Source organism: Salvelinus namaycush, chromosome 7 (assembly GCF_016432855.1).
Source record: "Salvelinus namaycush isolate Seneca chromosome 7, SaNama_1.0, whole genome shotgun sequence".
NCBI classification, from domain to species: domain Eukaryota; kingdom Metazoa; phylum Chordata; class Actinopteri; order Salmoniformes; family Salmonidae; genus Salvelinus; species Salvelinus namaycush.
The window spans coordinates 8331358-8359014 of record NC_052313.1 but is presented as its reverse complement, the minus strand read 5'-3'; the positions used below and the strand labels follow the sequence as shown (position 1 = coordinate 8359014).

Below are 27657 nucleotides of genomic sequence, written 5' to 3'. Positions count from 1 at the left end.
TTCTTGTTATGTAATCATATAAAGCGTGCGTGATCAAGATAGCATGTATAGGTGGTCGCAGGTCTGTGCAGATCTTCACAGTTGTTGTAATAATCTGGTAGAATCTAAATCGGTATTAATCACTTGCACATGTACTTGTAATGTAATTAGATGAAGCACAGGGATAACACATTAATTGGTTGTATAAATAAACTAAATATCTGACATTGTTTTCCCATTTGAACTTTGCTGTGCTTTTAAATGGTTGAAAGCACAGTGATAGACATTTGGGTGACAACTAAACCAAAAACTTAGACATTGTTTTTCCATTGGAATTTGGTTGTGCTTTTAGACGGTTGAAAGCACAGTGATAACACATTGGACATTCAACTAACTTTTGGCAGTCTTTTTCAGTGGGTGAATATAGGTTGTAATCTCATTGATGTCTCAACCAAATATCCACATTGAAATGACGTGGTGTGCCCAGTGGGAAGTGTTTTCTTCTCAGTCTCTATTCTGTTCCTGGAAAACAATATCCAGTGGCCGGTCGGTCGGTTGGTCGGTCGGTCGGTAGTGACAAGATGTGTAATATACACAATACCATCCAGGTCAACTGTACTGTACACCAAAATACTGTACAACTTCAAAAAATAACAAATAAAAAAGATGTGAAATTAAAAACTTAAAAAGCTGGAAGATTCTTCTTCAACAGACAACATTCCATAGAAAGGTAGAACCTTTGATTGACAATGAAAGTCAGAAGTCAATGTAATGAACGGGTGGAAAGCTGCCCCCTTTGTTTTTCCTGTAAACATCCTGTCCTGTCTTGTGCTTGGTGTTTTTCTCTCATCTTCTCTCTCCGTTCTCTGTTCTGTTACTTTTAATCCGACTTGCCAAAAAACTCTCACAACTCTTCCTCTCTTCCATTTCTCCACTCCTCCTCCTCTCCTCCTCCTTTCTGAAAGTCAAGCAATGCACCTCCAAAGAGGTAAGAGCCTTCCGTCATCATTCAGTTGTTCTCTTTCTTTTCTTCTGTCAAGGACTTTTCTCTCTTTCTCTCTCACTCTCACTCTCACTCTGACACATCCATCCACCCCCTTTCCCAGTGGAACAAGCTTTGAACAAACTGAACTGGCAGCAAAATGTCTTGTGGTATTCATGCACATGCGCAGTCTCTCTTCACACCTCAACCCCTCACAACCCCCTAAGCCCCTTCAATCCCTGTTTGCCGTTGGTTACTAACATTAACCTCGCACCCCCGATTTACTCTACACCAGTGTTCTTCACTCTCAATCCTGGAGAGCTACGGGAATATGCAGGATTTTGTTCCAGCCCAGCACTAATAAACCTAATATCCTCAAATCAATGGTTCATTACACCTTGCAGGTGTGCTGTTTGTTAGTGTTGGGCTGGAGCTAAACCCTACACCAGCCTGTATCTCTCCAGGACATATGTTAAGTTGTGACTCCTGTCTTTAGACCCAGGAGTCAGGTGAAGCCGGGTAGTGGCTGGTCTCGTAGTTGAGTTCGGAGTAGGGCCGGGATGCAGAGTAGAAGTCCACATAGTTGCCAGTGGACTTAAGGCCAAGGTGCATCCGGAGGTCTGTGGCGGCCTGAGACGGGGGCTGGGGGAGTGGCTGATCTGGAGGCTCGAAGAACGAGTCATCCAGCATGCGGCCAGGGTTCTGCGGAGGGGGGAAGGAGGGAGGGAGGGATGGAGGGAACGTGTCGTAGTCTTTTAGAGGTGTAGAGGAGCAGTCTGCCTGAGGGGCCATGGGCTGGGGAGGGATCTGGAAAAGAAGTGAAAACACAGAGCTGTTTAATCTGTCTAACTTAATCTGAGGTTAAAATATAAGGTTTATTAATTGGATAAGGGCGGGGTATGGATTCATGTTGCAACGGTTTCAAGCTCTCCAGATTTTCGGCGGGTTTTGTGGGGAAGATTCCAGAAGGCATCAGAGCTTATCAGAACCTCCGCCTTCCTGAAGACGTAACCGTGACAACCATCACCATGGCACCAGATGCCAAGAAGGTAACTTGGCGACAAGATGGGACATACAAATATGTGTGTGTCTGTGTGTGTGTGCGTGTGTGTATATGTATGTGTGTGTACGTATGTGTGTGTGTGGGTGGGTGTGTGTGCATACGTGTGTTTATGTGTTTGTGTGTGTGCGTGCAGCAACGTGAGTTTGTGTGTGTGTCTCTGAGTGTGTGTGTGTGTGTGTGTACATGTATGTACAGTTGAAGTCGGAAGTTTACATACACTTAGGTCGGAGTCATTAAAACTCGTTTTTCAACCACTCCACACATTTCTTGTTAACAAACTGTAGTTTTGGCAAGTCGGTTAGGACATCTACTTTGTGCATGACACAAGTAAATTAACCAACAATTGTTGACAGACAGATTATTCCACTTATAATTCACTATATCACAATTGCAGTGGGTCAGAAGTTTACATACACTAAGTTGACTGTGCCTTTAAACAGCTTGGAAAATTCCAGAAAATTATGTCATGGCTTTAGAAGCTTCTGATAGGCTAATTGACATAATTTGAGTCAATTGGAGGTGTACCTGATGATGTATTTCAAGGCCTACCTTCAAACTCTATGCCTCTTTGCTTGACATCATCGCAAAATCAAAAGAAATCAGCCAAGACCTAAAAAAAAGAAATAGTAGACCTCCACAAGTCTGGTTCATCCTTGGGAGCAATTTCCAAACGCCTGAAGGTACCACTTTCATCTGTATAAACAATAGTATGCAAGTATAAACACCATAGGACCACGCAGCCGTCATACCACTCAGGAAGGAGACGTGATATGTCTCCTAGAGATGAACGTACTTTGGTGTGAAAGGTGCAAATCAATCCTAGAACAACAGCAAAGGACCTTGTGAAGATGCTGGATGAAACAGGTACAAAAGTATCTATATTCATAGTAAAACGAGTCCTATATCAACATAACCTGAAAGGCCGCTCAGCAAGGAAGAAGCCACTGCTCCAAAACCGCCATAAAAAAGCCAGACTATGGTTTGCTGCACATGGGGACAAAGATCATACTTTTTGGAGAAATGTCCTCTGGTCTGATGAATCAAAAATAGAACTGTTATGTTATGTTTGGAGGAAAAAGTGTGAGTCTTGCAAGCCGAAGAACACCATCCCGAACGTGAAGCACGGGGGTGGCAGCATCATTTTGTGGGGTGCTTTGCTGCAGGAAGGACTGGTGCACTTCACAAAATAGATGGCATCATGAGGAAAGACAATTATGTGGATATATTGAAGCAACATCTCAAGTCATCAGTCAGGAAGTTAAAGCTTGGTCGCAAATGGGTCTTCCAAAGGGACAATGACCCCAAGCATACTTCTAAAGTTGTGGCAAATGGCTTAAGGACAACAAAGTCAAGGTATTGGAGTGGCCATCACAAAGCCCTGACCTCAATACCATAGAAAATTTGTGGGCAGCATTGAAAAAGCATGTGCGAGCAAGGAGGCCTATAAACCTGACTCAGTTACACCAGCTGTCAGGAGGAATGGGCCAGAATTCACCCAACTTATTGTCGGAAGCTTGTGGAAGGCTACCCGAAACGTTTGACCCAAGTTAAACAATTTAAAGGCATTGCTACCAAATACTAATTGAGTGCATGTAAACTTTTAACCCACTGGGAATGTGATGAAAGAAATAAAAGCTGAAATAAATCATTCTCTCTTCTATTATTCTGACATTTCACATTCTTAAACTAAAGTGATGATCCTAACTGACCTAAGACAGGGAATCTTTACTAGGATTCAATGTCAGGAATGATGAAAAACTGAGTTTAAATGTATTTGGCTAAGGAGCATGTAAACTTCCGACTTCAACTGTATGTATATGTGTATGTATGTATATGTGTTTGCGTGTGTGTGTGTGTTTGTAAGTATGGGTGTGTGTGTGTGTGTGTGTGTGTGTGTGTGTGTGTGTGTGTGTGTGTGTGTGTGTGTGTGTGTGTGTGTGTGTGTGTGTGTGTGTGTGTGTGTGTGTGTGTGTGTGTGTGTGTGTGTGTGTGTGTGTGTGTGTGTGTGTGTATGTGTGTCTCACGCCCTGACCTTAGTTATCTATGTTTTCTTTATTAGGTCAGGGTGTGACGAGGGTGGGTATGCTTGTTTTGTATTGTCTAGGGTGTTTTATATGTCTAGGGGTGTTGGTAAGTCTAGGCATATGTATGTCTATGGTGGCCTTAATTGGTTCCCAATCAGAGGCAGCTGTTTATCGTTGTCTCTGATTGGGGATCATATTTAGGTTGCCATTTTCCCTTGGGTATTTATGGGTTCTTATTCTATGTTTAGTTGTCTGTCTGCACTAGCCATATTAGCTTTACGGTTCGTTTTGTTCTTTTGTTCATTTTTTTTCAGTGTTCAGTGTTCAGTGTTCGTTTTGTTCAGTGTTCAGTGTTCAGTGTTCAGTGTTCATTGTTCGTTCCATAAATAAAGAAGAATGTACGCTTATCACGCTGCGCCTTGGTCTCCTCCCTACGACGGCCGTGACAGTGTGTTTGTTTGTGTGTGTGTGTGTGTGTGTGTGTGTGTGTGTGTGTGTGTGTGTGTGTGTGTGTGTGTGTGTGTGTGTGTATGTATGTGTGTATTTATGTATGTATTCATGTGTGTGTGTGTGTGTTTGTGTGTCCGTGTGTGTGTGCGTGTGTGTGTGCGTGTATGTTTGTATGCATTCATGTATGTGTGTATGTGTCTGTGTGTGTGTTGTGTAATATTCGCAGTGTGTGTTGTGTAATATTAGTAGTGTGTATGTGTGTGTGTGTGTGTGTGTGTTGTGTAATATTAGAAGTGTGTGTGTGTTATAATATTAGTAGTATTAGTAGTGTGTGTGTGTGTGTGTGTGTGTGTGTGTGTGTGTGTGTGTTGTGTAATATTAGTAGTGTATGTGTGTGTGTGTTGTGTAATATTAGTAGTGTGTGTGTGTATTTGTGTTGTGTAATATTAGTAGTGTGTGTGGTGTAGCTCACCTGGTTGTGTAATATTAGTAGTGTGTGTGTGTGTGTTGTGTAATATTAGTAGTGTGTGTGTGTTGTGTAATATTAGTAGTGTGTGTGGTGTAGCTCACCTGGTTGTGTAATATTAGTTGTGTAATATTAGTAGTGTGTGTGTGTTGTGTAATATTAGTAGTGTGTGTGTGTATTTGTGTTGTGTAATATTAGTAGTGTGTGTGGTGTAGCTCACCTGGTTGTGTAATATTAGTAGTGTGTGTGTGTGTGTTGTGTAATATTAGTAGTGTGTGTGTGTGTTGTGTAATATTAGTAGTGTGTGTGGTGTAGCTCACCTGGTTGTGTAATATTAGTTGTGTAATATTAGTAGTGTGTGTGTGTTGTGTAATATTAGTAGTGTGTGTGTGTGTGTGTGTTGTGTAATATTAGTAGTGTGTGTGTGTGTGTTGTGTAATATTAGTAGTGTGTGTGGTGTAGCTCACCTGGTTGTGTTCGATCTCGTCATTAGTAGTAACATAAGAGTTCCGGAACAACGTGGATGTTCCACAGGAGATTCTGACTGAAAGAAGAGAGAGAGGATGTCAGACAGAGAGAGAGGGGGGGGAGAGAGGGAGGGTGACAGACAGAGAAAGAGGAGAGAGAGAGGGGGGGGGGAGAGAGGGAGGGTGACAGACAGAGAAAGAGGAGAGAGAGAGGGGGGGGGGGGGGGGGTGACAGACAGAGAAAGAGGAGAGAGAGAGAGGGGGGAGAGAGGGAGGGTGACAGACAGAGAAAGAGGAGAGAGAGAGAGGGGGGGAGAGAGGGAGGGTGACGGACAGAGAGAGAGGAGAGAGAGAGAGAGGGGGAGAGAGAAAACAGGGGGATAAAGAGAGTGGGGGGTGTCAGAGAGAGAGAGAGGGAGGGGGAGAGAGAGAGAGAGGGGGTGTCAGACAGAGAGAGAGGGAGGGGGAGAGAGAGAGAGAGGGAGGGGGAGAGAGAGAGAGAGAGAGAGAGGGGGGTGTCAGAGGGAGAGAGAGAGGGGGGGTGTCAGACAGAGAGAGAGGGAGGAGAGAGAGTGAGAGAGAGGGAGGGGGAGAGAGAGAATGACAGAAAGAGATATGGAAATAGAAAGTAATAGTCTGTTATTTCTCTCTCCTTCACACACACACCTGCCATGGTGTCTTTTCGGGAGGTATGTTCTCCTTTGTTGTCGTGGAAACCTGCGTTGGTTGCTGTGGAGTCGTATTCGGTCTTGCGTTCCTTCATACTCATCATCTCTCTGGGAGAGGCCGGTGCGCTAACTGTAACACACACACACATTATTCATCATTAGGTGTGTTTAGTGTGACAGCATGAAGGTCGTATCCTGCCATAGTAGCACACAGTAATCCTCTGAACACGCTTAATAACACACACACACACACACACACACACACACACACACACACACACACACACACACACACACACACACACACACACACACACACACACACACACACACACACACACACACACACACACACACACACGTCCCATTACAGTCCCCTGAAAAAGCTTACCTACACAGTACAGTCTATAATACTGGTCTATAATACTGTTTACCTACACACTACAGTCTATAATACTGGTCTATAATACTGTTTACCTACACACTACAGTATATAATACTGGTCTGTAATACTGCTTACCTACACACTACAGTCTATAATACTGTTTACCTACACACTACAGTCTATAATACTGGTCTATAATACTGTTTACCTACACACTACAGTCTAGACTACTGGTCTATAATACTGTTTACCTACACACTACAGTATATAATACTGGTCTATAATACTGTTTACCTACACACTACAGTCTATAATACTGTTTACCTACACACTACAGTCTATAATACTGGTCTATAATACTGTTTACCTACACACTACAGTCTATAATACTGGTCTATAATACTGTTTACCTACACACTACAGTCTATAATACTGTTTACCTACACACTACAGTCTATAATACTGTTTACCTACACACTACAGTATATAATACTGGTCTATAATACTGTTTACCTACACACTACAGTCTATAATACTGTTTACCTACACACTACAGTCTATAATACTGTTTACCTACACACTACAGTCTATAATACTGTTTACCTACACACTACAGTCTATAATACTGTTTACCTACACACTACAGTATATAATACTGGTCTATAATACTGCTTACCTACACACTACAGTCTATAATACTGGTCTATAATACTGTTTACCTACACACTACAGTCTATAATACTGTTTACCTACACACTACAGTATATAATACTGGTCTATACTACTGTTTACCTACACACTACAGTCTATAATACTGTTTACCTACACACTACAGTCTATAATACTGTTTACCTACACACTACAGTCTATAATACTGTTTACCTACACACTACAGTCTATAATACTGTTTACCTACACACTACAGTCTATAATACTGTTTACCTACACACTACAGTATATAATACTGGTCTATAATACTGTTTACCTACACACTACAGTCTATAATACTGGTCTATAATACTGTTTACCTACACACTACAGTCTATAATACTGTTTACCTACACACTACAGTCTATAATACTTGTCTATAATACTGTTTACCTACACACTACAGTCTATAATACTGGTCTATAATACTGTTTACCTACACACTACAGTCTATAATACTGCTTACCTACACACTACAGTATATAATACTGGTCTATAATACTGTTTACCTACACACTACAGTCTATAATACTGTTTACCTACACACTACAGTCTATAATACTTGTCTATAATACTGCTTACCTACACACTACAGTATATAATAGTCTATAATAGTCTATAATACACAGTACAGTCTATAATACTGCTTACCTACACACTACAGTCTTTAATACTGTTTACCTACACACTACAGTCTATAATACTGTTTACCTACACACTACAGTCTATAATACTTGTCTATAATACTGCTTACCTACACACTACAGTATATAATAGTCTATAATAGTCTATAATACACAGTACAGTCTATAATACTGCTTACCTACACACTACAGTCTTTAATACTGTTTACCTACACACTACAGTCTATAACCCTGTTTACCTACACACGACAGTCTATAATACTGTTTAACTACATACTACAGTCTATAATACTGTTTACCTACACACTACAGTCTATAATACTGGTCTATACTACTGTTTACCTACACACTACAGTCTATACTACTGTTTACCTACACACTACAGTATATAATACTGGTCTATAATACTACTTACCTACACACTACAGTCTATAATACTGTTTACCTACACACTAGAGTCTATAATACTGTTTACCTACACACTACAGTCTATAATACTGTTTACCTACACACTAGAGTCTATAATACTGTTTACCTACACACTACAGTCTATAATACTGTTTACCTACACACTACAGTCTATAATACTGTTTACCTACACACTACAGTCTATAATACGGTTTACCTACACACTACATTCTATAATACTGCTTACCTACACACTACATTATATAATAGTCTATAATAGTCTATAATACACACTATAGTCTATAATACTGTTTACCTACACACTACAGTCTATACTAATGTTTACCTACACACTACCGTCTATACTACTGTTTACCTACACACTATAATCTATAATACTGCTTACCTACACACTACAGTCTATACTACTGTTTACCTACACACTACATTCTATAATACTGCTTACCTACACACTACAGTCTATAATACTGTTTACCTACACACTACATTCTATAATACTGCTTACCTACACATTACAGTCTATAATACTGGTCTATAATACTGCTTACATACACACTACATTATATAATAGTCTATAATAGTCTATAATACACACTATAGTCTATACTACTGTTTACCTTCACACTACAGTCTATAATACTGGTCTATAATACTGTTTACCTACACACTACAGTCTATAATACTGCTTACCTACACACTACAGTCTATAATACTGGTCTATAATACTGCTTACCTACACACTACAGTATATAATACTGGTCTATAATACTGTTTACCTACACACTACAGTCTATAATACTGTTTACCTACACACTACAGTCTATAATACTTGTCTATAATACTGCTTACCTACACACTACAGTATATAATAGTCTATAATAGTCTATAATACACAGTACAGTCTATAATACTGCTTACCTACACACTACAGTCTTTAATACTGTTTACCTACACACTACAGTCTATAACCCTGTTTACCTACACACGACAGTCTATAATACTGTTTAACTACATACTACAGTCTATAATACTGTTTACCTACACACTACAGTCTATAATACTGGTCTATACTACTGTTTACCTACACACTACAGTCTATACTACTGTTTACCTACACACTACAGTATATAATACTGGTCTATAATACTACTTACCTACACACTACAGTATATAATACTGGTCTATAATACTACTTACCTACACACTACAGTCTATAATACTGTTTACCTACACACTAGAGTCTATAATACTGTTTACCTACACACTACAGTCTATAATACTGTTTACCTACACACTAGAGTCTATAATACTGTTTACCTACACACTACAGTCTATAATACTGTTTACCTACACACTACAGTCTATAATACTGTTTACCTACACACTACAGTCTATAATACGGTTTACCTACACACTACATTCTATAATACTGCTTACCTACACACTACATTATATAATAGTCTATAATAGTCTATAATACACACTATAGTCTATAATACTGTTTACCTACACACTACAGTCTATACTAATGTTTACCTACACACTACCGTCTATACTACTGTTTACCTACACACTATAATCTATAATACTGCTTACCTACACACTACAGTCTATACTACTGTTTACCTACACACTACATTCTATACTACTGCTTACCTACACACTACAGTCTATAATACTGTTTACCTACACACTACATTCTATAATACTGCTTACCTACACATTACAGTCTATAATACTGGTCTATAATACTGCTTACATACACACTACAGTCTATAATACTGGTCTATAATACTGTTTACCTACACACTACAGTATATAATACTGGTCTGTAAAACTGCTTACCTACACACTACAGTCTATACTACTGTTTACCTTCACACTACAGTCTATAATACTGTTTACCTACACACTACAGTCTATAATACTGTTTACCTACACACTACAGTATTTAATACTGGTCTAAAACACAGTTTACCTACACACTAAAGTCTAGACTACTGCTTACCTACACACTACAGTCTATAAGGAGGAAAACTCGCCTCCCTGCGGACCTGGCATCCTTTCACTCCCTCCTCTCTACATTCTCCTCTTCTGTCTCTGCTGCTAAAGCCACTTTCTACCACTCTAAATTCCAAGCATCTGCCTCTAACCCTAGGAAGCTCTTTGCCACCTTCTCCTCCCTCCTGAATCCTCCTCCCCCTCCCCCCTCCTCCTCCCTCTCTGCGGATGACTTCGTCAACCATTTTGAAAAGAAGGTCGACGACATCCGATCCTCGTTTGCTAAGTCAAACGACACCGCTGGTTCTGCTCACACTGCCCTACCCTGTGCTTTGACCTCTTTCTCCCCTCTCTCTCCAGATGAAATCTCGCGTCTTGTGACGGCCGGCCGCCCTACAACCTGCCCGCTTGACCCTATCCCCTCCTCTCTTCTCCAGGCCATTTCCGGAGACCTTCTCCCTTACCTCACCTCGCTCATCAACTCATCCTTGACCGCTGGCTACGTCCCTTCCGCCTTCAAGAGAGCGAGAGTTGCACCCCTGCTGAAAAAACCTACACTCGATCCCTCCGATGTCAACAACTACAGACCAGTATCCCTTCTTTCTTTTCTCTCCAAAACTCTTGAACGTGCCGTCCTTGGCCAGCTCTCCTGCTATCTCTCTCAGAATGACCTTCTTGATCCAAATCAGTCAGGTTTCAAGACTAGTCATTCAACTGAGACTGCTCTTCTCTGTGTCACGGAGGCGCTCCGCACTGCTAAAGCTAACTCTCTCTCCTCTGCTCTCATCCTTCTAGACCTATCGGCTGCCTTTGATACAGTGAACCATCAGATCCTCCTCTCCACCCTCTCCGAGTTGGGCATCTCCGGCCCGGCCCACGCTTGGATTGCGTCCTACCTGACAGGTCGCTCCTACCAGGTGGCGTGGCGAGAATCTGTCTCCGCACCACGTGCTCTCACCACTGGTGTCCCCCAGGGCTCTGTTCTAGGCCCTCTCCTATTCTCGCTATACACCAAGTCACTTGGCTCTGTCATATCCTCACATGGTCTCTCCTATCATTGCTATGCAGACGACACACAATTAATCTTCTCCTTTCCCCCTTCTGATAACCAGGTGGCGAATCGCATCTCTGCATGTCTGGCAGACATATCAGTGTGGATGACGGATCACCACCTCAAGCTGAACCTCGGCAAGACGGAGCTGCTCTTCCTCCCGGGGAAGGACTGCCCGTTCCATGATCTCGCCATCACGGTTGACAACTCCATTGTGTCCTCCTCCCAGAGTGCTAAGAACCTTGGCGTGATCCTGGACAACATGCTGTCGTTCTCAACTAACATCAAGGCGGTGACCCGTTCCTGTAGGTTCATGCTCTACAACATTCGCAGAGTACGACCCTGCCTCACACAGGAAGCGGCGCAGGTCCTAATCCAGGCACTTGTCATCTCCCGTCTGGACTACTGCAACTCGCTGTTGGCTGGGCTCCCTGCCTGTGCCATTAAACCCCTACAACTCATCCAGAACGCCGCAGCCCGTCTGGTGTTCAACCTTCCCAAGTTCTCTCACGTCACCCCGCTCCTCCGCTCTCTCCACTGGCTTCCAGTTGAAGCTCGCATCCGCTACAAGACCATGGTGCTTGCCTACGGAGCTGTGAGGGGAACGGCACCTCCGTACCTTCAGGCTCTGATCAGGCCCTACACCCAAACAAGGGCACTGCGTTCATCCACCTCTGGCCTGCTCGCCTCCCTACCTCTGAGGAAGTACAGCTCCCGCTCAGCCCAGTCAAAACTGTTCGCTGCTCTGGCACCCCAATGGTGGAACAAACTCCCCCACGACGCCAGGTCAGCGGAGTCAATCACCACCTTCCGGAAACACCTGAAACACCACCTCTTTAAGGAATACCTAGGATAGGATAAAGTAATCCTTCTAACCCCCCCCCCCCCCCCTTAAAAGAGTTAGATGCACTATTGTAAAGTGGTTGTTCCACTGGATATCATAAGGTGAATGCACCAACTTGTAAGTCGCTCTGGATAAGAGCGTCTGCTAAATGACTTAAATGTAAATGTAAATGTATAATACTGGTCTGTAATACTGCTTACCTACACACTACAGTCTAGAATACTGCTTACCTACACACTACAGTCTAGACTACTGGTCTATAATACTGCTTACCTACACACTACAGTATATAATACTGGTCTATAACACAGTTTACCTACACACTACAGTCTATAATACTGGTCTGTAAAACTGCTTACCTACACACTACAGTCTATAATACTGTTTACCTACACACTACAGTCTATAATACTGGTCTATAATACTGCTTACTTACACACTACAGTATATAATAGTCTATAATAGTCTATAATACACACTATAGTCTATAATACTGTTTACCTACACACTACAGTCTAGACTACTGCTTACCTACACACTACAGTCTATAATACTGTTTACCTACACACTACAATCTATAATACTGCTTACCTACACACTACAGTCTATAATACTGGTATATAATACTGTTTACTTACACACTACAGTCTATAATACTGGTCTATAATACTGGTCTATATTACTGTTTACCTACACACTACAGTCTATAATACTGTTTACCTACACACTACAGTCTATAATACTGTTTACCTACACACTACAGTCTATAATACTGTTTACCCACACACTACAGTCTATATTACTGTTTACCTACACACTACAGTCTATAATACTGTTTACCTACACACTACAGTCTATACTACTGTTTACCTACACACTACAGTCTATAATACTGGTCTATAATACTGCTTACCTACACACTACAGTTTATAATACTGGTCTATAATACTGTTTACCTACAAACTACAGTATATAATACTGGTCTATAATACTGCTTACCTACACACTACATTCTATAATACTGGTTTATAATACTGTTTCCCTACACACTACAGTCTATAATACTGTTTACCTACAAACTACAGTCTATCACACTGTTTACCTACACACTACAGTCTATAATACTGGTCTATAATACTGCTTACCTACACACTACAGTCTATAATACTGTTTACCTACACACTACAGTCTATAATACTGGTCTATAATACTGTTTACCTACACACTACAGTCTATAATACTGGTCTATAATACTGCTTACTTACACACTACAGTATATAATAGTCTATAATAGTCTATAATACACACTATAGTCTATAATACTGTTTACATACACACTACAGTCTATACTACTGTTTACCTACACACTACAGTCTATACTACTGTTTACCTTCGCACTACATTCTTTTTTTTTCTTTCTTTTAATTTTTTTATTTTTATCCCATTTTCTCCCCAATTTTCGTGGTATCCAATCGCTAGTAATTACTATCTTGTCTCATCGCTACAACTCCCGTACGGGCTCGGGAGAGACGAAGGTCGAAAGCCATGCGTCCTCCGAAGCACAACCCAACCAAGCCGCACTGCTTCTTAACACAGCGCGCCTCCAACCCGGAAGCCAGCCGCACCAATGTGTCGGAGGAAACACCGTGTACCTGGCCCCCTTGGTTAGCGCGCACTGCGCCCGGCCCGCCACAGGAGTCGCTGGAGCGCGATGAGACAAGGATATCCCTACCGGCCAAACCCTCCCTAACCCGGACAACGCTATGCCAATTGTGATTCGCCCCACGGACCTCCCGGTCGCGGCCGCGACCGGCTGCGACAGAGCCTGGGCGCGAACCCAGAGACTCTGGTGGCGCAGTTAGCACTGCGATGCAGTGCCCTAGACCACTGCGCCACCCGGGAGGCCCTACCTTCGCACTACATTCTATACTACTGTTTACCTACACACTACAGTCTATAATACTGGTCTATAATACTGCTTACCTACACACTACAGTCTATAATACTGGTCTATAATACTGTTTACCTACAAACTACAGTATATAATACTGTTTACCTACACACTACAGTCTATAATACTGGTCTATAATACTGTTTACCTACACACTACAGTATATAATACTGGTCTATAATACTGTTTACCTACACACTACAGTATATAATACTGGTCTATAATACTGTTTACCTACAAACTACAGTATAGAATACTGCTTACTTACACACTACAGTCTATAATACTGGTCTATAATACTGTTTACCTACACACTACAGTATATAATACTGGTCTATAATACTGTTTACCTACACACTACATTCTATTCTACTGTTTACCTACACACTACAGTCTATAAAAAATGGTCTATAATACTGCTTACCTACACACTACAGTCTATAATACTGGTCTATAATACTGTTTACCTACACACTACAGTCTATAATACTGGTCTATAATACTGCTTACCTACAGACTACAGTCTATATTACTGTTTACCTATACACTACAGTCTATATTACTGTTTACCTACACACTACAGTCTATAATACTGTTTACCTACACATTACAGTCTATAATACTGTTTACCTACACACTACCGTCTATACTACTGTTTACCTACACACTACAGTCTATAATACTGTTTAACTACACACTACAGTCTATACTACTGTTTAACTACACACTACAGTCTAGAATACTGCTTACCTACAAACCACAGTATATAATACTGGTCTATAATACTGTTTACCTACACACTACAGTATATAATACTGTTTACCTACACACTACAGTCTATACCACTGTTTACCTACACACTACAGTCTATAATACTGGTCTATAATACTGCTTACCTACACACTACAGTCTATAATACTGGTCTATAATACTGCTTACCTACACACTACAGTATATAATAGTCTATAATAGTCTATAATACACACTACAGTCTATAATACTGTTTACCTACACACTAGAGTCTATAATACTGTTTACCTACACACTACAGTCTATAATACTGTTTACCTACACACTACAATATATAATACTGGTCTATAATACTGTTTACCTACACACTACAGTCTATAATACTGGTCTATAATACTGTTTACCTACACACTACAGTCTATAATACTGGTCTATAATACTGCTTACCTACACACTACAGTCTATAATACTGTTTACCTACACACTCTTATCAAGTACGTACATCACACATTATATAAACTGCTAACCTGCAATTTATTAAACGACCAGACCATAGAAGACTTTAAATAGCAGGTTCAACCGAACAGAAACATACACAACTTACATTACTAAAACAACAGAGGACAGGAGAAGAGTGGAGAGGAATTTTTATGACAACCCTGTGACAGCTCTGTTAAACGGATCATTAGTACTGTAACAGAACACCGTCACCCGGCCCTTCACTGCTAGATCTGGTTATCCCGGGAGACCAGGTCTGAGTGCTATTAGCATGGTACACTGAGCGCCCAGGCACTCAGAAAGGTTGCACACGCACACAGACAAACACTCACTCACTGGTAACCCCAGTTCAGTTAATGTCACATCTGCTCCTGACACCCCCCCCCTAGTGGTCATCCGGTGTCTGCTTGACCTGCAGCCATTCCCCCAGTACGTACGTACGCTTACTCTCTCTCTCTCTCTCTCTCTCTCTCTCTCTCTCTCTCTCTCTCTCTCTCTCTCTCTCTCTCTCTCTCTCTCTCTCTCTCTCTCTCTCTCTCTCTCTCTCTCTCTCTCTCTCTCTCTCTCTCTCTCTCTCTCTCTCTCTCTCTCTCTCTCTCTCTCTCTCTCTCTCTCTCTCTCTCTCTCTCTCTCTCTCTCTCTCTCTCTCTCTCTCTCTCTCTCTCTCTCTCTCTCTCTCTCTCTCTCTCTCTCTCTCTCTCTCTGTGTGTGTGTGTGATTGGAGACAGGTGTGCCGGAGTCAGAGCAGGTCCCTACCAGCTGCAACTCGTTCCATTATCAAGACCTCTACAAATACTCAGTTCTGCCAGGTCGTAATCTCTGCTCATTTTGCCGCCCTGACTCTGGCTCTTGTTCCACATCTCACCTCCCTGCTACCCTGTTCTGGATTCACCACACCACCACTCCCTTGGATTCCGGTCCGGACCTGTTTACCCTGTCCCAACCCAGCACACTCCAACTTCAGCCTCCACATCTGGTTTCCTACAACTCATCCAAGCTTCCCCGGATCTGCGCTCCATATCTCCCTGTGTTACAATAAATACCTTGGTTCATTCATTTCTGTTTCCTGGTCTGCTCTTGGGTTCCGCTGTGCTGCTTCGCTTAACAGTACGATCTGGCCAAGATATGAACCCAGCAGACTTGGACACTCGCCACCAAATGCTCATTGGTCAAGGCGCCCTGCTCAATCAACATGACCAAGCGCTTAAAACCCTTCTGGAGACAATCAATGAGTTTTCCCGGCACCCGTCTGTCCTACAGAGTCAAACCTACGCCTTAAGCTCACAACCTGTCCCAAGTCCCTCCTCTCCGCCCCGGGAGCCGTTTGTTCCTACTCCAGAGCGCTACGATGGTAATCTCGGAACCTGCAGAGCCTTTTTGGTACAACGTTCACTAGTATTTGAGCAACAGCCCTACTCTAATGCTAGTGAACGAGCCAAGATTATGTTTTTGATTGGTTGCCTCTGTGGAGCAGCGCTTTCCTTGGCCACTGCTGTGTGGGAGAGACAGTCACCCATTTGTTCTCCTATAGTAGATTCACGGAGGAGATGAGGAAGGTTTTTGACCACCCGGTCTGCAGAAAGGACGCTGCTAAACGACTCCTGTCCCTCCGTTAAGGCTCCCAGAGTGTTGCTGAAATGACATGTGAGTTCCGCACCTTCGCCGCAGGGAGCGGCTGGGATGAGGAGCCTCTTCAGGGAGCATTCCTGAACTCACTCACTGAGACTGTATCCCAACCCCAGGCATGTTCTGAACCTGAACCCATGCAGCTCGGCCGGACCGCCTATGTCCAGAGGAGAGGCAGCGGCGTGTCGATACTAGGAGCTGTCTATACTGTGGCCAGGTTGGTCACCTGGTTTCCACTTGTTCCCTGCGTCCAGTAAGAAGAGGCTTGGGTGATATGGGGAAAATACTATTGGGTCAAATCGTCTGCCCATCTTCCACCAGACCCCTGTTTGAGGCCAACCTTGTGTGGCAGAGTCAGGCTTTTCCTCTCGCTGCTCTTATAGATTCAGGTGCCGACGAGAGCTTTTTGGACCGAGCTGTTGTCAACCAGTTGGGCCCGGACACTGTTCCTCTTAATTCACCTCTCGATGCCTACGCTCTTAATGGTAAGCTTCTCTCCCATGTCTGTGAGAACCGTTCCAGTCATCCTGCGTCTCTCTGGTAATCACCAAGAAAAGATCAGTTTCCACATAATTGACAGTCCCTACTCTCCTCTGGTTCTGGGCCATCCATGGTTAAAACTACACAACCCACAGATTGACTGTACCACCGGGAGGGTTACTACTTGGAGTACATTTTGTCATTCCAAATGTCTACATTCTGTCCTTCCACCTGCCTTGTCTGTACCCCAGTCCATTCCAGAACCCCCGGACCTGTCTTCTGTTCCTCCAGAGTATCACAGTTTAACTCATGTATTCAGTAAGCACCACACCCCGTCTCTGATGCCTCATTGCTCGTGCGACTGTGCTATTGACCTCCAGCCTGGAGCTCCCCTCCCCAGTAGTAGGTTGTATAACCTTTCTCGCCCCAGATCTAAGAATACCAAGCCTGACGCCTTCTCCTGTCAGTTCACCGCAGACAACACAGGTACCGAGGCAGAAACCATTATGCCATCTTCCTGCATCGTTGCTGCTGTCTCCTGGGAGATCGAGTCCTGTATTCGTCAGGCTCAGCTGAACCAGTCTGATCCAGGAAATGGTCCTTGAATGACTCTGTTTGTGCCAGTTTCAGTTCGCTCTGAAATTCTTCAGTGGGCCCATGCTACTCACCTCACCTGTCACCCTGGTATGAACCGGACTGTCGCCTTCCTGCGGCAGCGATTTTGGTGGTCCACCATGGTGCCTGCTCGGTCTGTGCCCGGAACAAAACCTCCATCAAACCTACGTCCGGTCGGCTTCGCCCTCTTCCCATACCCAGTTGCCCCTGGTCACACATAGCTCAGGACTTCGTCACTGGCCTTCCTCCATCTAACAGTAGATCTAACAGTAACTCAGTCCAGGACCACAGGCGCCGTTGTCATTGCACCTGGAGGAGGGACCGGTCTTTTCTTCGTGCCTCCGCCAGGACCCAATCCCAAGCTAACCGTTGCTTCAGCTCCAGTCTACACTCCAGGTCAAAAGGATTTCCATACCTCCCTGTGTTACAATAAATACCTTGGTTCATTCATCTGTTTCCTCGTCTGAGTCTGCTCTTGGGCTCCCCTGTGCTGCTCTGCTTAACAGTTAAAAGCCATGTGCTCTCTCTTTTTGTGTGTGTAGAATTCTGCATGCAGAGTCTCAATTTGGTGTTTGTCCCATGTTGTGAATTCTTGGTTGGTGAGCAGACCCCAGACCTCACAACCACGAAGGGAAATGGGTTCTATAACTGATTCAAGTATTTTTTGCCAGATCCTAATTTGTATGTTGCATTTTATGTTCCTTTTGATGGCATAGAAGGCCCTTCTTGCCTTGTCTCTCAGATCATGCAAAGCTTTGTGGAAGTTACCTGTGGCGCTGATGTTTAGGCCGAGGTATGTATAGTTTTGTGTGTGCTCTAGGGCAATGGTGTCTAGATGGAATTTGTATTTGTGGTCCTGATGACTGGACCTTTTTTGCAACACCATTATTTTTGTCTTACTGAGATTTACTGTCAGGGCCCAGGGCTGACAGAATCTGTGCAGAAGATCTAGGTGCTGCTGTAGGCCCTCCTTGGTTGGTGACAGAAGCACCAGATCATCAGTAGAATTTGATTTCAGATTCTAGTAGGGTGAGGCCGGGTGCTGCAGACTGTTCTAGTGTCCTTGCCAATTCGTTGATATATGTTGAAGAGGGTGGGGCTTAAGCTGCATCCCTGTCTCACCCCACGTCCCTGTGTTTTTTGCTAACTTTAACCACACACTTGTTGTTTGTGTACATGGTTTTTATAATGTCATATATGTTTCCCTCAACACCACTTTACATCAATTTGGATAGCAGACCCTCATGCCAAATTGACTTGCAGGGTGAATACGTGGTCTGTCGTACAGTTATTATTATAATATTATTATAATTTTTTATTTTTGGGGAGGGGACAATTTGACATTTGCTCGGTACATTGTTTTCACTGACGAAATTAAGAGTCTGCTGATTTTCCCAAGGTTGCTGTTGACGCATAGCCCACAGTAGTTATTAGGGTCAAATATTTCTCTCCACTTTTGTGGATTGGGGTGATCAGTCCTTGTTTCCAAATTATGGGGAAGATGCCAGAGCTAAGGATGACGTTAAAGAGTTTTAGTATAGCCAATTGGAATTTGTGGTCTGTATATTTTATAATTTCATTGAGGATGCCATCAACACCACAGGCGTTTTTGGGTTGGAGGGTTTGTATTTTGTCCTGTAGTTCATTCAATGTAATTGGAGAATCCAGTGTGTTCTGGTAGTCTTTAATAGCTGATTCCAAGACTTGTATGTGATCATGCATATGTTTTTGCTGTTTGTTCTTTGTTATTGGGCCAAAATAGATTGGAGAAGTGGTTTACCCATACATCTCCGTTTTGGATAGATAACTCTTCGTGTTGTTCATTTAGTGTTTTCCAATTTTCCCAGAAGTGGTTAGTCTATGGACTCTTCAATTACAATCAGCTGATTTGTGACACGTTGTTCATTTTTTTGTAGTTGTAACGGTGTTCCTCCTCCTCTTCATACGAAGAGGAGGAGTAGTGATTCGACCAAGGCGCAGCATTGTGATATGACATGATATTTATTTAAACAAGACGAAAACAAACTATACTTGACTAACTAACAAAACAATAAACGATGTAGACTGACCTGAACGTAAGAACTTACATGTAACACGAAGAACGCACGAACCGGGAAAACAGACTACACAAAAACCGAACGAACAAACATACCGAAAACAGTCCCGTGTGGCGCAACATACACAGACACGGAAGACAATCACCCACAAACTAACAGTGTAAAACAGCCTACCTATATATGATTCTCAATCAGAGGAAATGAATAACACCTGTCCCTGATTGAGAACCATATAAGGCTAATTAACCAACACACTCCCACATAGAACAAACAACACAGACTGCCCATCCCAACTCACGCCCTGACCAACTAAACACATACAAAACAAGAGAAAACAGGTCAGGAACGTGACATAACCCCCCCCTTAAGGTGCGAACTCCGGGCGCACCAGCACAAAGTCTAGGGGAGGGTCTGGGTGGGCATCTGACCACGGTGGTGGCTCAGGCTCTGGGCGAGGTCCCCACCCTACCATAGTCAATCCCAGCTTCCGTATTCCCCTCTGAATGACCACCCTCCTATTCCACCCACTTAATTTAGAGGGTACCGTTGAGATAAGGGGCAGCACCGGGATAAGGTAGCTCAGGACAGAGAGATAGCTCAGGACAGAGAGGTAGGTCAGGATAGAGAGATAGCTCAGGATAGAGGGGCAACTCCGGACTGAAGGGCAGCTCCGGACAGAGAGACAGCTCTGGACTGAGGGGCAGTTCAGGATTAATGGCAGCTCTGGGCTGAGGGTTAGCTCATGGCTGGCTGACGGCTCTGGACGCTCATGGCTGGCTGACGGCTCTGGACGCTCATGGCTGGCTGACGGCTCTGGACGCTCATGGCTGGCTGACGGCTCTGGCAGATCCTGTCTGGTTGGCGGCTCTGGCAGATCCTGTCTGGTTGGCGGCTCTGGCAGATCCTGTCTGGTTGGCGGCTCTGGCAGATCCTGTCTGGTTGGCGGCTCTGGCAGATCCTGACTGATGAATGGCTCTAGCGGCTTCTGACTGACTAACGGCTCTGACGGCTCGGGACAGACGGGCGGCTCTAATGGCTCGGGACAGACGGATGGCTCAGACGGCGCTGGGGAGACGGATGGCTCAGACGGCGCTGGGGAGACGGATGGCTCAGATGGCGCTGCGGAGACGGATGGCTCAGATGGCGCTGCGGAGACGGATGGCTCTGGCTGATCCTGTCTGGCGGAAGGCTTTGGCTGCTCCTGTCTGGCGGAAGGCTCTAGCGGCTCCTGTCTGGCGGAAGGCTCTAGCGGCTCCTGTCTGGCGGAAGGCTCTGTAGGCTCATGGCAGACGGGCGGCTTTGCAGGCTCATGGCAGACGGGCGGCTTTGAAGGCTCAATACAGACGGGCAGTTCATGCGGCGCTTGGCAGACGGACAGTTCAGGCGCCGTTGGGCAGACGGCAGACTCTGGCCGGCTGAGACGCACTGTAGGCCTGGTACGTGGTGCCGGAACTGGAGGCACCGGACTAAGGACACGCACCTTCAGGCTAGTGCGGGGAGCAGGTACAGGGCACACTGGACTCTCAAAGCGTACTATTTGCCTGGTGCGTGGTACCGGCACTGGTGGCACCGGGCTGAGGGCACGCACATCAGGACGAGTACGGGGAGAAGGAACAGTGTGTACAGGGCTCTGGAGACGCACAGGTGGCTTAGTGCGTGGTGCCGGAACTGGAGGCACTGGGCTGGAGACACGCACCATAGGAAAAGTGCGTGGAGGAGGAACAGGGCTCTGAAAACGCACTGGAAGCCTGGTGCGTGGTGTAGGCACTGGTGGTACTGGGCTGGGGCGGGGAGGTAGCGCCGGAAATACCGGACCATGCAAGCGTACTGGCTCCCTTGAGCATTGAGCCTGCCCAACCTTACCTGGTTGAATGCTCCCCGTTGCCCGACCAGTGCGGGGAGGTGGAATAACCCGCACCGGGCTATGTAGGCGAACCGGGGACACCATGCGTAAGGCTGGTGCCATGTAAGCCGGCCCGAGGAGACGTACTGGTGGCCAGATATGTAGGGCCGGCTTCATGACATCCGGCTCAACACTCAATCTAGCCCTACCAGTGCAGGGAGGTGGAATAACCCGCACCTGGCTATGAACCCGTACAGGAGACACCGTGCGCTCTACTGCGTAACACGGTGTCTGCCCGTACTCCCGCTCTCCACGGTTAGCCTGGGAAGTGGGCGCAGGTCTCCTACCTGCCCTCGGCCCACTACCTCTTAGCCCCCCCCCAAGAAATTTTTGGGTAGTACTCACGGGCTTTTCGGGCTTCCGTGCTAGACGCGTCCCCTCATAACGCCGGTTCCTCTCTCCGGTTTCCTCCGCTCTCCCGCTCTCCGAGCTGCCTCCAGCTGTTCCCATGGGAGGCGATCCTTACCAGCCAGAATCTCCTCCCATGTGTAGCAACCCTTTCCGTCCAAAATATCCTCCCATGTCCATTCCTCCTTCTTGCGCTGTCCCTTACTCCCGTTACACCGCTGCTTGATCTTTTGTTGGTGGGTGATTCTGTAACGGTGTTCCTCCTCCTCTTCATACGAAGAGGAGGAGTAGTGATTCGACCAAGGCGCAGCGTTGTGATATGACATGATATTTATTTAAACAAGACGAAAACAAACTATACTTGACTAACTAACAAAACAATAAACGATGTAGACTGACCTGAACGTAAGAACTTACATGTAACACGAAGAACGCACGAACCGGGAAAACAGACTACACAAAAACCGAACGAACAAACATACCGAAAACAGTCCCGTGTGGCGCAACATACACAGACACGGAAGACAATCACCCACAAACTAACAGTGTAAAACAGCCTACCTATATATGATTCTCAATCAGAGGAAATGAATAACACCTGTCCCTGATTGAGAACCATATAAGGCTAATTAACCAACACACTCCCACATAGAACAAACAACACAGACTGCCCATCCCAACTCACGCCCTGACCAACTAAACACATACAAAACAAGAGAAAACAGGTCAGGAACGTGACAGTAGTGTATTTCTGTATTGTTTTAGTGATTCATAGTGAAGGCGTAGGCTCAGGTTTTCTGTGTCTCCATGTTTTTGATTGGATCGGTTTCTCAATTTCTTTCTTAGGTTTTTGCATTCGTTATCAAACCATTTGTCGTTGTTGATCATTTTTGCCGGTTTTCTGTTTGAAATGAATAGATTTGATAGGGAAGCTGAGAAGACAAATATACTTTTTAGGTTTTCTACTGCCAAGTTTACGACTTCACTATTACAGTGGAACGTTTTGTCCAGGAAGTTGTCTAAAAGGGATTGAATATGTTGTTGCCTAATTGTTTTTTTTGTAGGTTTCCACACTGCTTTTTTATTCAGTTCCTTTGGCTATGATTCCTCATGATTGAGTATTGCTCTGTTCAAGTAGACTGTGATTTTGCTGTGATCTGATCACAGTCCCTGGTTTCAGTGGGCTGACTGTGAATGCTCTGAGAGCTATAGGTGTACCTACCATAGCAGTCCAATCGAAGCCTACCATTGACTATGTACATACCCAGCGTGCGACAGAGCTGCAGGAGTTGTGACCTGTTTTAGTTGGTGCAGTGCTTAAGCATTTCAGTCAATAGAGTCCAATCCAATATGGATAATGAAATCCAGTTTATTTCAGTAGTAATAATAATAATAATAATAATAATAATAATAGAATCCTGTATACAGTTGCGGAAACTTAGGTAGATACATTTAATTCAATAAAAATACGAATATATAAAAAATAATGGATAGTAAATAATCAACATAATGTACATGAATGATGGTTACACTATGTAGTACTTGTAAGTTATATACAATGTACATACTTCAGGGAACTAATGGTAATGGGATGTCCCTCAGGCTATGGCAATCATATACATATCTGGCAGTCATATTTGCGTTTTCTCCCTCAACCAGAATAACTCACAGCTTTATGTCATTGGTAAATGCCCAGAGGTTGGGAATTGATTTAGATATTTTCTTCAAAAGATATTAGCTTATTTGGGAGTATTTCTCACAGTAGAGAAAAATGTACATCTCTGTCTCTACCTCCCCTGTGGTGCAGTGACCACATAGACACTCCTCTTGGGTTAGCCATGTCTTTGTGTGTCTCCCTTTTTCTATACCCTATTCATTGGTGGTCGCTGAGCCTTTATTTGGTCAGGATCAGTTTCTGTTTTGTATCTCTGAGAGACTAGAGATATTCTGCCAATTAGTATTCTCTGTTGAGGGTCAAATAGCAATTTAGTTAATTCTGTGTTTTTGTTTCATTTTCCCAATTAGTCTAATGGGAGGATTTAGTTTCTGTAATAATTTGATTGATTTTCCTGTGTGTTTTGATAATAGGGTTGTTTAATGATTTTAACTTCTTATGGCTGCAAGGCAAAGTGTTGAGTAGCCAGTGAAATCGTGCCCATTTCAAACGGCCTCCTACTCAAATCTTGCTCGTACAATATGGATATTATTATTCTTTTTGGATAGAAAACACTCTCTAGTTTCTAAAACAGTTGGAATTATTTCTCTGAGTGAAACAGAAGTCCTTCTGCAGCACTTTTCCTGACCAGGAAGTGAAATGTCAGAAATCGATGCTCTTTTCAACTTGATGCCTATACATGGTCTTGACACTTAGGAGTCTACTTACACTCCATACGCCTTCCTATTGGTGTCAAGAGGATGTGAGACAAGAAATTTTGTGCTCATCTTGGTCTGTGGTGGAAAAAACCCTATTTCTTTGACGTGACCGTCCACTTCCGGTACTCTGAAGGAAGTGGGATTGACTTCTGTTTTGCTACCGTAACGGACGACAACTATCCCCGGCTCAAATTTTTTTTGATACATGTGACCATATCATCGTAATGTATGTTTTTTCAATATAGTTTAACTTCTTGAGAATACAGGGGGTGCTATTTTCCCATTAGCATAATTTGCTCAACAGATTAAACTGCCTCTTATTCAATTATTGCTCTTACTACATGCATATAAATAATACCATTGGAAAGAAAACAATCTCTAGTTTCTAAAACCGTTTCAATTTTGTCTCTGAGTGATACAGAAGTCATTTCACAGCACTTTCCATGACCAAGAACATAAAATCAAGATGTGTTATGCTGGCTTCAAAGCTCTGCCTATATATGGTCGTGCCCCCTATGACCCGAAACACACCTCATTCGCCTTCCTCTGGGTGTCAAGAAGACGTCAGAGGAGAAATTCTTTGTTTATCTGGTACTGACGTGAAATAAGACCTATTTCTTTGGCGTGACCGACAACTTCCGGTTTGCTGATTCGCACGAGTTGGAGCTGCGATTGTGTACTGTTTTGCTGGCGTTATGGATGAAAACTATCTCCGTGTCGAATTTTGTTTGATACATGTGACCATATCATCGTAATGTATGTTTTTTCAATATAGTTTAATCAGATTATTTGAATTTTTTTGGGAGTTTTGCGGTGTTCCGTTGTCACAATTTATTTACATTTGAGAGATCTGTGCCACTCGACCGGTACCTGTGCTAAATGGAGTGGGAAAGGAAGATTTCTGAACGGAACCAACGACTCATCTTGACAAAGGACACTTTGATCAACATTCTGATGAAAGATCAGCCATAGTAAGACCCAATTTACGATGTTATATCATATCTGTTGTGCATGTGAACTGACCGTGGGCGCCTAGCCGAATCTGCCTTGTATAGCTATGCTAATTTAGCGCTACATTTTGTTTTCGTTATAAAACATTTAATAAATCTGAAATATTGTTTGGATTCACCAGATGTTGGGCTTTCAATATCTGTACGCTGTGTATTTTTCTGAAATGTTTTAAGATGAGTAATTCGTTATATGACGTTGGTCTCTGTAATTGTTCTGGCTGGGTCAGCACTATTTCAGATTGCAGCTGCAATGTAGAACTGTGATTTATACCTGAAAAATGCACATTTTTCCCCAAAAAAACTATGCTATACCATAAATATGTTATCAGACTGTCATATTATGAAGTTGTTTCTTGGTTAGTGGCTATATATATTTTTATCTAGTCGAATTAGTGATAGCTACTGACGCAGGAAAAAGCTGTTGGGAGTAAAAAAATCGTGTCCTTTGCTAACGTGGTTAGCTAATAGATTTACATATTGTGTCTTCCCTGTAAAACATTTTAAAAATCTGAAATGGTGGCTTTATTCACAAGATCTGTATCTTTCATTAGGTGGCTTGGACTTGTGATTTAATGATATTTAGATGCTACTATTTAATTGTGACGCTATGCTAGCGATGCTAATCAGTGTGGGGGGGGTGGGGGGTGATCCCGGATCCGGGGTTGAGGCTCGTTAGAGGTTAATCAGATTATTGAAATTTTTTCGGGAGTTTTGCCGTGTTCCGTCCTCTGACTGTGTTTACATTGGAGAAATTTGTGCCACTCGGCTAGTGCCAATGCTAAGTGAAGAGGGAAATTTGCCATTCTGAATCCAAACAACGACTCATCTGGACAGAGGACACCTTGTTCAACATTCTGATGAAAGATCAGCAAAAGTAAGACTCAATTTATGATGTTATTTCATATATCTGTCGTGCATGTGAACTGGCCGTGGGCGCCCAAGTGTTTCTGTCTATTGTGGCTACGCTAATATAGCGATACATTTTGTTTTCGCTGTAAAACATTTAATAAATCGGAAATATTGTTTGGAATCACAAGATGCCTGTCTTTCAATTGCTGCACACTATGTATTTTTCAGAAATGTTTTATGATGAGTAATTAGCTATTTGACGTTGGTGTCTGTAAATATTATGGCTGCTTTCGGTGCAATTTCTGATTGTAGCTGAAATGTAAACTATGGTTTATACATGAAATATGCAAATTTTTCGAACAAAACATATGCTATACAATAAATATGTTATCAGACTGTCATCTGATGAATTTGTTTCTTGGTTAGTGGCTATTTATATCTTTATTTGGTCGAATTTGTGATAGCACCTGATGGAGTAAGAAACTGATGGAGTTAGAAAAGTGGTGTCTTTTGCTAACGTGGTTAGCTAATAGATTTACATATTTTGTCTTCCCTGTAAAACATTTTAAAAATCGGACATGTTGGCTTGATTCACAAGAAGTGTATCTTTCATCTGGTGTCTTGGACTTGTTAATGTGTGAAAGTTAAACATTTAAAAAAAATATCTTTTGAATTTCGCGCCCTGCACTTGAGCTGGATGTTGTCATAGGTGTACCGGTGTCGGGCTGCAGCCATAACAGGTTTTTAACAGCTGACACAAGGGACTCTTTTCAGGGTTCAGCTGTTGGGTTTCCAGTGCTTTGAATTGTAAGGATGTTTGGGGGCTTAATTTCAAATGGTGCCAACATTTTAGTATCGTTTTCTTTATATTTACAATTCAAAGGAATCTCTCTCTCAAACATGAACAACCTCCATCCCTCTCTCTCTCTCTCTCTCTCTCTCTCAAACATGAACAACCTCCATCCCTCTCTCTCTCTCTCTCTCTCAAACATGAACAACCTCCATCCCCCTCTCTCTCTCTCTCTCAAACATGAAC

The 27657-nt window shown here is 43.3% G+C and overlaps 1 protein-coding gene across 1 annotated transcript in view; it reads right to left on the bottom strand.

The window, feature by feature from the left end:
* Positions 1–1453: 1453 nt before the first annotated feature.
* LOC120050489 (catenin delta-2-like) overlaps positions 1454–27657 on the bottom strand; it is a 363309-nt gene continuing 337105 nt past the window's right edge. The window contains exons 22-24 of the mRNA XM_038997076.1: positions 6098–6229; positions 5432–5508; positions 1454–1768 (exon numbers count right to left, since the gene is read on the bottom strand). Coding sequence (XP_038853004.1) covers positions 1454–1768; positions 5432–5508; positions 6098–6229 — 524 coding nt within the window. The remainder of the gene's footprint in view (positions 1769–5431; positions 5509–6097; positions 6230–27657) is intronic.